This window comes from Triticum aestivum, chromosome 1D (genome assembly GCF_018294505.1).
Source record: "Triticum aestivum cultivar Chinese Spring chromosome 1D, IWGSC CS RefSeq v2.1, whole genome shotgun sequence".
NCBI lineage: Eukaryota > Viridiplantae > Streptophyta > Magnoliopsida > Poales > Poaceae > Triticum > Triticum aestivum.
Window position 1 is genome coordinate 486,522,641 of NC_057796.1, and position 11,701 is coordinate 486,534,341.

At 44.3% G+C, this 11,701-nt stretch overlaps 1 protein-coding gene across 1 annotated transcript; it reads left to right on the forward strand.

The window, feature by feature from the left end:
* The first annotated feature begins 3,401 nt into the window (after positions 1-3,401).
* LOC123178203 (coatomer subunit beta'-2-like) lies at positions 3,402-10,649 on the forward strand. Its single transcript, XM_044591413.1, has 10 exons — positions 3,402-3,447; positions 3,555-3,596; positions 3,698-3,712; positions 3,795-3,865; positions 7,703-7,757; positions 7,868-8,311; positions 8,398-8,529; positions 8,634-8,839; positions 9,626-9,694; positions 10,232-10,649. The coding sequence occupies exons 2-10, from the start codon at positions 3,588-3,590 to the stop codon at positions 10,401-10,403; spliced, it is 1,173 nt and encodes a 390-aa protein (XP_044447348.1). The 5' UTR covers positions 3,402-3,447; positions 3,555-3,587; the 3' UTR covers positions 10,404-10,649.
* The last annotated feature ends 1,052 nt before the right edge of the window (positions 10,650-11,701 follow it).

Below are 11,701 nucleotides of genomic sequence, written 5' to 3' on the forward strand. Positions count from 1 at the left end.
AGGTGGTTCTCTCTCAGAAAATGAGTACTGGAAGTGTAGGCACGTTCTGATAGCTCTCTCCACGAATTGAGGAAGGGTGGAGGGGTATATATAGCCTCCACACAAAATCTAACCATTACACACAATTTACCAAACTCGGTGGGACCGAATAGTGAAACTCGGTCAGACCGATTCAGTTCAAAATGTAAATGTTAGGCTTTTCGGTGGGACCGACATGAGCAACTCGGTGGGACCGATGTGCTAGGGTTAGGGCATAACTTGATCTCGGTGAGACCGATCACATGAACTCGGTGAGACCAATTCCAGTAATAGGCAAACAGAGAGTTGGTCAGGCAAACTCGGTGGGACCAATTTCTCATTTCGGTGAGACCGAAACGTTACGAAAAGGAAACAGAGAGTTTGCATTGCGAACTCGGTGGGACCGATCGCTCATTTCGGTGAGACCGAAACGTTATGAAGGGAAACAGAGAGTTTGCAATCCCATCTCGGTGAGACCGAGATCCCTATCGGTGAGACCGAACTGATTAGGGTTTCTGGCTATGGCTATGTCAAATGAACTCGATGGCGCCGGATAGATCAAATCGGTGGGGCCGAGTTTGACTTTAGGTTTAGGCCATATGTGGAATTGAGAAAGTGGTTGAGGGCTTTTGGAGCATATCACTAAGCATTTTGAGCAAGCAAGCCATTAAGCAACACCTCATCCCCTTTTAATAGTATTGTCTTTTCCTATGGATTTAGTGTGATCTTGGATCACTAAAAGGAAAATGTAGAGTCTTGAGTTTTTGCCAATATATGTCCTTAGCATTTTGAGGGGTCCACGTCTCTAGTCCATGCCATGCCAATCATTGAACTTTCTAAAATGATCATCTTGAAAAGTATTAGTTCAATGAGCTATATGTTGTTAAGAATTACAAAAACCACCCAGGGATTAGTTGCACTTTCACATCACCATGACGTAGTCACCTGTGTCTGGCCAGATGATGATGGATGTCGTCACACCGAGAGGTCCCCAAGAATATCTCTCCATCGTCGAAGGAGCATATCTCACTGTCGAGCTATCTAGCCCCTTATGAAACTTTCTGATGAACCTGTAAGTTGTCGTTATGATGACCTTGTTACGTATGACGTTTGAGCAACCCCAAAGTCCACCGTACGGTAGGAAGTGACTACCATACTCTCATGGTCCGAGGAACTAAAACACATGTTAACATTCTGTGTTATAACAATTGATTTCAGACCATATTATCTCAAAGGATAACAGACAAGATTGGGTTGATTCAATATGATCGTTCTTCTAACATCATATTATCAATGTTGTTTTAGGACTGTCGTTACACTGAACGATGTCCTAAGATCCGAAAAACATGATCACCGACAACACTTGAGCCAGTCTTAGAGGCAAGACTGGGAACCTATACTTTAACGTTTATCATTTCGCACGTGCATATGAGTTTTTCACTGAATCGCATATTCCAGTATTACAGTAGTTATAGCATGAAATATAAAATTTTAATTATGAAAATGGAAAGATAATAATACAATATTTATTGCCTCTAGGGCGTATTTCAAATAACAAATCTGTGGAAGAGGATATAAAATAGAGTGACAGTGAAAGACAGAGAGAGGTAGTGGAGTGCCTTGGTGGATAAATAGAGGCTTTGGACTAGGTGGGTGGGATGAATGAATGATGATCATCCTTTGAACTCTGTGCCATTCATAATGCAGATCGAGAAGGCTACCTCAGAGAACTCCAAAGGGCAAGGAGGTGGTGCCGGCCAAAGACAAAGGCAAAGAACTGGTATCGGCCGAAGAAAGGGCACACATGGTGGAGGTCCCCAGTGGTAAGCGGATGAGAGGCAGGACCAACCAACTTATGCAAGGTCATTCTTACACCGAAGCTTGAGTGACTGCCCATGCCTCTGAACTTCACCAAACACTTCCTTAAGGAATCTAAGATTTTTGGTGCCATGATAACGACCCACGTGATTTCAAAAGTTCATACTCCCTCCATCGAGCTCTGTGTATTTTAGCACGTACGGCACCTTGGACAAGTATGTACTACAGCTTTGTGTAATTAAACACAGTTGCATCCCAGTAAGTGAGTCTCGGGGGCTCCATCGCGAGCTGGTGGTTGTCATTGCTGCATGCACGGGTGCTAGCTGAAGAGCAGCGTCCTTGTAACTTCGCCGGCCACTGCTAGCTCCTTTCAATCTACTTCTGCTAGCTACTTGTGTTAAGCGTAATTAAGATGGTCTGATCGTTCAGCACAGATATGTACGTACGCGCAAGTCCTAATATCATCGATGGAGGTGCGTTACAAAATCCTTTACTTTTTTTTCCAAAAAGAAACCCAGCCTGCCTTAATCGTTGTACACAACCATTTTCTTTAAATAACATAGCAACAAAGTACGAGACTCATCTCAGTTATCGTAATTAAAAGCAAATCATAAAAAAATGTCATTACCGGCAAAAATATGACACGATCCCTAAACGCATATTCTATTATTAAACCATTATTCAGACCGATTGTATGTAGCCCGTGTTATAGTCTCTCAACGGTTACATCCAAAGGCTAAAAACTCTAACATTTGCACAACACGTTACTAGTCCAAGTAAGATAGAATAGTAACACATGTACTTTACTAGTCTAAGTTTGTCACCACTATGACCTGATGCATTGCATTTCCCTGATTCTAGTACATTTTAAGTTGAAAAAAGTGTCATTTATCAAACCAATTGCTGTAGCGCGTGCATGCATACACACGGACCAATGCAAGACATGGGCGCAAGAGGATCGAGCAGCCAGCGCGTCCAACGTGAGAAGATAATTGTCCATTCACCATTCACGTTTGCCCTTGCAAAAACGTACGACAATTCACGTACGAATTATATCCGATGGAGCAAATCAACCCGTATATCAGTTGGACTCTAAGTCCAGCAACGGCTGGATGTTGCATCGTACCAAATCGGACAAGTCATGTTCGTACGTGTAGTAGTTTCGTTGCAAAAAAGTTGTGTAGGCCATCTAACGTGGGACGGGGAGAGTACAAAGCCCTGCACTTTACACGGCATCAGGAGATAATCAAAGACCTTGGCTGCATTAGATTCCGTCGAGCACGTTAGACCAGGCCGAAAGCACACCCCCCGCTGCCCGCCACCCCTACCCACGAAGCAAGGCGCCGGCACGTGGTTTGCACGAACCACGAGGTGGTTGTTCGTTACTTCGTTCTGGGGTTGGTGTCGAGAATGCTGCTGCTAAACAAGCAAGAGATGCATTGAAAAAACCGTAGTACAGTACTCCTTTTTAAAAATAAAATAAAAACGTACACAACTTTGTGTAAACAAGTACAATTGCATCTCAATAAGTGAGCCTCCGCGCTCCATCTCGAGCTGGTCGTTCTCACTGCTGCATGCCCGGGTGCTAGCTGAAGAACAGCGTCCTTCCAGGTAACTTCGCCGGCCACTGCTCTAGCTCCTTTGAATCTACTTCTGCTAGCTAGTAGTACTTGTGTTAAGTGTAATTAAGATGCATGCTCTGATCGTTCATCACACAGATCTGTACGTACGTGTAAGTCCGAATATCATCGATGGCACAGGTGCGTTACAAAATCTTTTACCCGTGGCTGGTTTTTCCTGAACCAATCATCTGATTTTCTGCTCCTTGTTTTCGGCTCGTTGTATGGTGTTTATTTGGCAGAGACCGAAACTACAGGTAATACACTTCGCTCTTGCTTACATTTTTACTTAACTTCTTAATTTGTGATGAGCGGTTTTACCCACCACGATTAGTGCAGATCATAGCAAAGCGCCGGGAAGGTCATGTCATATTGTCGATGGATGTGCACTCGGACCCGCTGAAGCCCTGGTAAGTTCGTCCCTTGGTCAGTTTTCATTCGACTACGTTTGACGTTCATGAGCTGTGCTTCGTTATTGTACATCTAAGTGACTCAATCAAATTAGAAAGGAAAAAAGAAAAGAAAAGAAAAGAAAATACCCGCACGAATCTTCGCGTAAAATTAATGACATATGACTTATATGTGAAATATTTAGGGCACATCTAGATGTGTTTTAGCAAAACTATTGTATTATAATCCGTTATGAAGAAATAGGCGCAAAACTAGATCGAACAAATACCAAAATCGGCAAAAGTTGGTTGGACAAGACCATGCGTTGAGAACAGAATTAATTAAAAACAAGAGTCCCCCATACGACAAGAGTTTTTCCGTCTAGTTGGTCACAAGTTTCTCCAGTATTCCTTCCACACATTTCTACTCCGCAATGGTATGTCCTAGGTAGTGGATTAGAATTCCAAGGTACCAAATCAGGAACTAGCAGAGCTGGTAGCCGAAGATCTTAGTATATTCGAATGTCAACTCTGTGGCCGCTCGGAACTAGAAATTTCTCTCTTATGAAAATTAATCTTAAGACCGAAAAGATCCTCAAAAGCACATAGCAATAGCTTGATGTTTCTTGCGTTGTCCAATTCAAGGTCCACCAAGAGTATGGTGTTATTCGCATACTAGAGAATGGAAGTCCTATCTTCTACCAGATTAGCCCACATTAGCCCACTAACAAAACCACCGCACTAATCTGTCAAGCCACATTAGCCCACTAACAAAAATAGCAAGCATGTATGGAGTAGGGCCTTATGGTGACTGAACTCCATGGAGCCCTTCATTAAAAAAACAATATTCAAACTTCCCGTTTCAAAAAATCTGAAAAAATGCAAGTATACAAGGATAAAATGTATTCGCGTGCAAAAATTCAGGATGAAATAACTTGAATGCGATCAGTACAAAAAAGACCAAATTTTGGACTTTGAGAATGAATCGTATCGCGTGTTAAAAAGCCCCGGCTTTTTTGTTTTTGTTTTGCATAGCCCTCATTTCAAAGTACTTTGTTCTGAAAATTTACACACGTGTATATTATGCCTCCATGTATATCTGTATTTTTTTAGATTTTTTTAAAATGTAAAAACATGAATTATGATGAAGTTTGAATTTTGCAAAAGGAGGCCCCCATGGAGTTCGGCCTCCAAAAGCAATTTTCGGCATGTATGCCACAATGTTGAAAAAAGATCGGGAATAGAGGGTCCGTTTGGTGAAGACCCTATCGAGTCTGGAAGTAACTTCCGACATCCATATTAACTTTGATGGCCACACTCCCCCACAAATGAAACTCTCAACCCATCTATATCATTTAGGCGAAATAACCTTTGTACGGTGAGTCTGAAGGAGAAGGGGCAACTTGACTTTATCATAGACATTTTCAAAGTAAAATTTAAGGATGACTTCATTTATCTTTTTGCCGTGAAGCTCACGTACGGTTTTCATGCAACATGAAAACCCCATCGAGCATGTTCCATCCTTGCATGGACGCCGTTTGGAGGTCGATGCCACAATTTAAGATGCAACCCTAACATAAGTAGGACAACGTCGTTTGTTTTTTGAGGGAGGAAATGAATTTGGCCCTTCGCTGAAGTTTCTGGATAACTCTAAGGGAAACAGTTTAATGCAACCGACTAGTTTTTGGCTAACTTTAAGGGCATCTTCAAGGGAGGAAGACCCACAAAACTTCGGTATATGTTTGACCGGACAATTTCGTTCACTTTTGCAATCCAATACGGTCCTACATCGGTCTGCGAAGTGGTCTGGACGTCCGCGTTTTGGCAATGTGGAGACAAACATGGGGATCTATACCGGAGTCCACACACCCACTTGACCAACCAAAAGCCTCCCCGTGGTCCTCCTCTCTTCTCTCTCTCCACACATGCATGGTCCCCTTCTCCTCTCTCTCCTCCCAACCGGACACAAGACCACAATATCCCACCACATGCATGATCCCCACCTACGTTTTCTCCTCCCAGTCGGATACTTTGTAATTAGGCGTTGGATGGCTCTCTTCCGTATTATGTCCACGGATCACGTCCGGACACAAAAACGGACATATACCGGAGGAATTTGCAGGTCAGCGTTGGAGGTGCCCTAAGGGAGCGGCGTTGTACATGCGACATGCGTTGTGTGTGGCCTGCCAACCACTTCCCTTCCCAACCTTATCTCCAACACAACTTCTATCGTCCAATCGTTCCTTCGACCACGACCCTTTCATCAGCTCTCTCTCTCTCTCTCTCCTTCGATACGAGAGGGTCGTTGTGATTGGCTTGACGGCGATGGTCGGCGACTTCGCCATGCGCGTTGTTGCGAGCTGCTTGACTATGCAGCGAGGCGGTCCAGTGTCACAGGAAGGGTCAACGACAACTATTGCGAGGGCTGCAACGCTACTACCGGGGAGCCGAAATTGGCTGCGAGCAGTGCTCCGATGGTGGCCATCGATGTTGTGGACTAGCGGTGGTGCCACTACATGCCAATGTCCCCAGGGTGTCGCCATGCTACAAGCCGACGTCGCACGGGGTTGTCGTCATGCTATGGGGTGTGCTGGAAGGGGCGCCAGCTCACCGCCATGCTGCAAGCCGGTGTTGCATCACCTGACATGGTACGCGCAACATGGGGATGTGGCTAGGACATGGAGCTATGAGGCGGAGGTGACGATGCGGCGAGCGGTAGTGATGCTGCTAGCTCACCACCAGTGTTGCTACTTCCCTGTGAACACAACAACTGGTGATGTTGCGATGTTGCCGGCCATTCGTTGGTGATGCTGCGACATCGGTTACCGGCCACTACGAGGAGGCACCGATGATTTTTCTTGTTGGTGCGTGCGTAGCGCGCTAACCACATGCTGCTTGCGCCACATGTTATATTTTTTACGAGAAACTTTTTCAATCTATTCATCCTCAATCATGGCAGTACAACGAACACCAGAAATAAAAAAAAAATACATCCAGACCAGTAGACCACCTAGCGACGATTACAAGCACTGAAGCGCGTCGAAGGCGCGTCGCCGTTATCGCCCCTCACTTGCCGAAGCCGGGCAAAACTTGTTGTAGTAGACAGTCTGAAATTCGTCGTGCTAATGCCCCATAGGACCAATGCATCAAAACAGCAATCGCCGCCGATGAAGAGTAGTGTAAATTGAAAGGATTTAACCTGAGCACACGAACGTAGACGAACGATGACCAGATCTGAGCAAATCCACCAGACACACAACTCTACACGCCCACCGATGATGCTAGATGCACCACCGGAACGGGGGTTAGGCAGGGAGAACTTTATTTCATCCTCAGGAAGCCGCCGCCGTCTAGCCTTCCCGAGCAGGACAAACCCTAACAAAAATTAAAGTATCTAAAAACAGAGCCCTCTCGCTGGCAAGGGCCCGTATTCAGCGCGCCCCCATGGACCTAAGGCCACCAGAGACGAGGCGGACTGGCGGCACTACCAGCTGTATGCGGATGAACCCTAATTTTTTTTTTTGGAGAGGAGCCAGGAGGAGGCGTCGGCTGCGTTAGGGAGTTATGGAGGAGGAGGCGGCCGCACGCTATGATGGAAGAACAAGAGAAGTGTGCCTGATGTGTTGACTTATCCTGCCTAGGCACGTTCAGTTCGAGAGGATCAGACGGTGGGGGAGGCGACTGATATTTTCCTCCTACAGCCGACTGACGCCAAGCTCTGACCTAACTCTAATTTCCTATAGGAAATGACAGATCGTGGGAGTTGTCCATGCAAAAGAAAAAAACATCATTAGAGTTGGGGAAAATGAGTTTTTTTTCCCCTTACGCTTACTAAGTATGTCATCTTGCGTTACACAGGATAATGGCAAGTCATGCGGATGGGAATGTGTCCATTTGGGACTATCAGACAGAGGTAACGTAACTATGTATATCTGTGACGTTATTAAAATAAAATAAAGAGAGGGAATAGTATATGCATATATACGGAAGTGACAAACGACTTTCATTTGCGGGCATATGCAGGCAAAAGTGTCAGAGTTCAGAGTCTCAGACGTGGAGGGTACCGATACGTGGCATAATACCCACTGGATTTGTTCTGCAAAATTCATTGCGCCTAAGGATTGGATTGTGGCTGGTGGTGGCGATGGGTACATCTATGTGGTTTCATATAAGATGAGGGAGCTAAATATGACAACGCAACAGGTCAAGAAATTCAAAGCCCACGGAGGTATTCGTTTTTTCATGGGGGAGAAAGACCGCGGAAAATGGGTGGAATCGCTGGCGGTTCACCCAACTCAGCCATATGTGCTGTCAGCGTCTATGGACAACCTGATCAAGCTTTGGAATCATGATTCCAACTGGGATTGCATCTGGTCCTTCAGCGGACACGATAGCTTCGTGAAACATGTAATGTTTAGCCCGGATGGCAATCATTTCGCCAGTGCTTCTGATGACTGCACAGTGAAGGTTGATTCAACATTGTGCTCGCTATTTTATACGTAACTCGTTCTTTCTTAATGGTTTGTTCCTTAATTAATGGTCAACATTCACAGATCTGGAACATTCGTAAACCCAAGGCTATTGCGACACTGGCCTGCGGTCAGGACGCACAACAGCATGTTGCTTATTTTTCCAGGGGTGATAGTCAGTATGTAATTACTGGATCTTTGAGAGGATCTGCACGGGTATATGTGGCATCTTTGTTATTCTTACTATTTAACAATGATATATGATATATGCCCATTCTTGCACGCCGTCAATCTGTAATAATATTTCCTTTTGTTTCCAGGTCTGGAATTTGCAGACAAATAAAAAGACAAAAATTCTCCCAGGAACCACTCCAGAAAATAAAGATCTCGAAGGACTCGATTATGAGGTTCACGGTTGTAACATTGGTGTGATCAATTTGGACCAAGACAATACTAATCCAGTTCTGATTACTGTTTCCAAAGACATGTCTATATCTTTCCTCGACCAGACTAGCTACGCTCCCAGGTAACAATTATTATTATTATTATTAATATATTTTTTGTTAAGGCTTCCTTTCTGCACCACTTCACTTGCGTCGTGGAGGGTTTAGGGTTGTGTCCTTTTTATTTTTCTACACTACACTTATTGCTTCTAAAGCAGTTTGTAACTACGATCCTTTCTGCATATTGTACCATTGGGATTATTATTGATTCACATAATAAAGCAAAATTACCTCGGTATTTCTCCCCCTCATTCTCATCGTTTAGTTGTTTGCACCCAATTCATACTTTTCATACATGCTCCACCCCCTCTGCTAGCACGCACCGTGCCGGTCTAAAATTGGCCACAACGGCTACATGAACCGGCGAAAAAATACAAGCGGATAAAATTTATACCGCCTATGAGATTAGTGGATGCATAAGTTCACAACAATGCAAAAACAAGTCCGGCATGGGTCCAACATGCCACCTGAATGAGTAGGATTGATGCAGAGGCCCTTCCACTATGTTACCTTTGAGGTAAGAATGCGGTATTTCCGGTGTTTGCAAATCCTAGACTGAAAAATGACGGTCGTGGAAGGCCTAAGTATTACACAATACTGGATTCTGTTGTCTCTTCATCTAACTAAGATAGAACTCCACACTGAAATGACGGTCGTGAATAGTTTCTGAAAGTCACGTTGTTAGTCGGTGGAGGCCGTGGGGCTGCATGGTGGACATCATCAACGACATTGCTCCTGTTCTGTGATAGTTCAATGATAGGCTAAAGAGTGTTCTTCAGGCAATAACATAAGCATACACAATTTTGCAGGTTTGAAGAGCTTAATGATCTTTCTCGTGGACCACCTCAAGATTTTGCGTACATTGAGAGCACACGAAGGTATTTGATTTCCTCTCTACTCTTGTATATTAATCCGATCCATTTTTGCTTGAACTTTTAAATGCTAAATTTGTATTTGGCCAAAAGTTCGGGAAATTTTCCCCCAAATCTCTATAATCTTGTGAAATACCAGGATATATTTGGTGAAGATCAAACGATTAATTAGATAGATGTGTTATTGCATAGAATCACGACCTCTTTTCTTGTCACCGTTCCGTGTTCTGGGAGCTAGTATGTCTATTATCAGCACACCGAATACAATGTTGGTTGTAATGATTCAGAGATGTAAGAAGGAATAACAGACAAACAAAATGGGGAGAACAAAAAAAAAATAGAAAGTGACGAGGTTGAAGGGAGTGGTTATTTACATTTAACAAATATTCCTTACAACAACGATGAGGTGGAATTTAACAAATATAGGGCAATATATTGTTCATGACATGTTTGGTCTTGTGCTCTGTTATGTTACAGTTTTACTGTTATCATGTTCTATTACTGCAATTTCCAACTTCTAACTACGTTATCATATGTTTGTAGCCTTGTAATCGCATGTCCCAGAGGAATTGCAATTGTCGACATGAGTGAACAGATGGATGATGATATGAGTGACAATACGAATGATGACACAAATGAGGACACAGATGTACGGCCCAAACGACGTCGATTGGAACCTAAGTGGATGGCTGATTATGTCATGATCAAGGATTGATTATGGCTATGTGACGAATTCAATAACTTCACCAAATGGACTGTTATGTAGTCGTTTTGTTTTACCTTGAGCATTTGGTTGTAATAATATTTACTGTTTGAACTTTGTGACCTTTGGGCAGAACAGCCGATTAGTGCATCAGGTTTTTTGTCTCATAGGTTATACTAAAGTTTAGTGTAACTAGTGGGTTTTCCTGTTGTACATCAAACTCGATGCCAATCATCCATTATTTTCACTGTTTTCATACTTCGCTTCCATTGTCTTAAATTGGAAATTGCCTCATTTTTAGAAGTCTATTTAAATGCAGTCATAAATTGTTGATTTTGCTATAGGAATATAGGCAGAGTATCAAATGCGATCTCGTTACCTTCCTAACTAATCCTCAGATTGATCCCTTCCTTTTATTATGAGATATAGTCTTGGAGGAGAGTAATAGGTCTATGTATATACGTACTTGTGATACAATGAATAAAATGTGTTGCATATTTCCAAATCCATTAATCTTACATGGTAGCAGGTTTCTTTTTCCCGTGACTTCCTTCCGTTGCTCACGCCCATAGCTCAAGTTCCTACGGCCGCTCGCTCCAGCTGCCGCCATGGACATCATCAACTTCAACTCCTCCCTTGGCTCATCCACTGCAACCCATAGCTCCAATCCGTTCATTCAAGACTCGCCTCGCACGGCTGCTCCAAGCGCCACCTCCGTCCAACTCATCAACATCTCTTGTTGTCCTCGACTTCGTCGAGCCCACCATCTCCATCTGGCAAATTTTTTTCTTCAGCCACACCTTCCGTAATCTTGGTCTTCTTGATCATGTTGACAGCTCGGTTGACACTCTCATGCTGCTCGGTGACATTGAGTGGATCCAGATCAATCAATGCACCGTATCGTGGCTCTACACCACCGTCTCCAAAGCCTTCATCATCACCACCACTCCAAACATCATGGTTGACACTCTCATGATGCTCGGTGATGGACGGTGATCAGATGGCGATTGACATTTTCCGGATATTGGTTGGCAGCCCGATCTCGCCTCCGCAACGGGACCGGTGAGCCATTTCTCCAGCTGAGGTTGTTGATCTCACCACGACGCCAAGGGCTGCGACATTGATGGGAGAGGCCACTCGGGCGGCTGCACACTGTCCGGACCCCGACGGTCACCGGCGGTTTGGTGGCCGTTTTGGGTTCTTGCAGAGGGGGGCGGAGATGATGAGGAGGAGGATGTATCCCTGTCCGCGATCTCGCCGGAGTTCGCCACGCAGACGTCATCAGGGGTGGGCTGCATGCCACATATGTG

Bases quoted from the DNA above. Each gene is read 5' to 3' on its own strand.
- LOC123178203 (XM_044591413.1), top strand. The intron at 3,866-7,702 runs GTAAGTTCGTCC...TGCGTTACACAG, and splicing joins TCGGACCCGCTGAAGCCCTG to GATAATGGCAAGTCATGCGG. The intron at 8,840-9,625 runs GTAACAATTATT...ACAATTTTGCAG, and splicing joins CAGACTAGCTACGCTCCCAG to GTTTGAAGAGCTTAATGATC.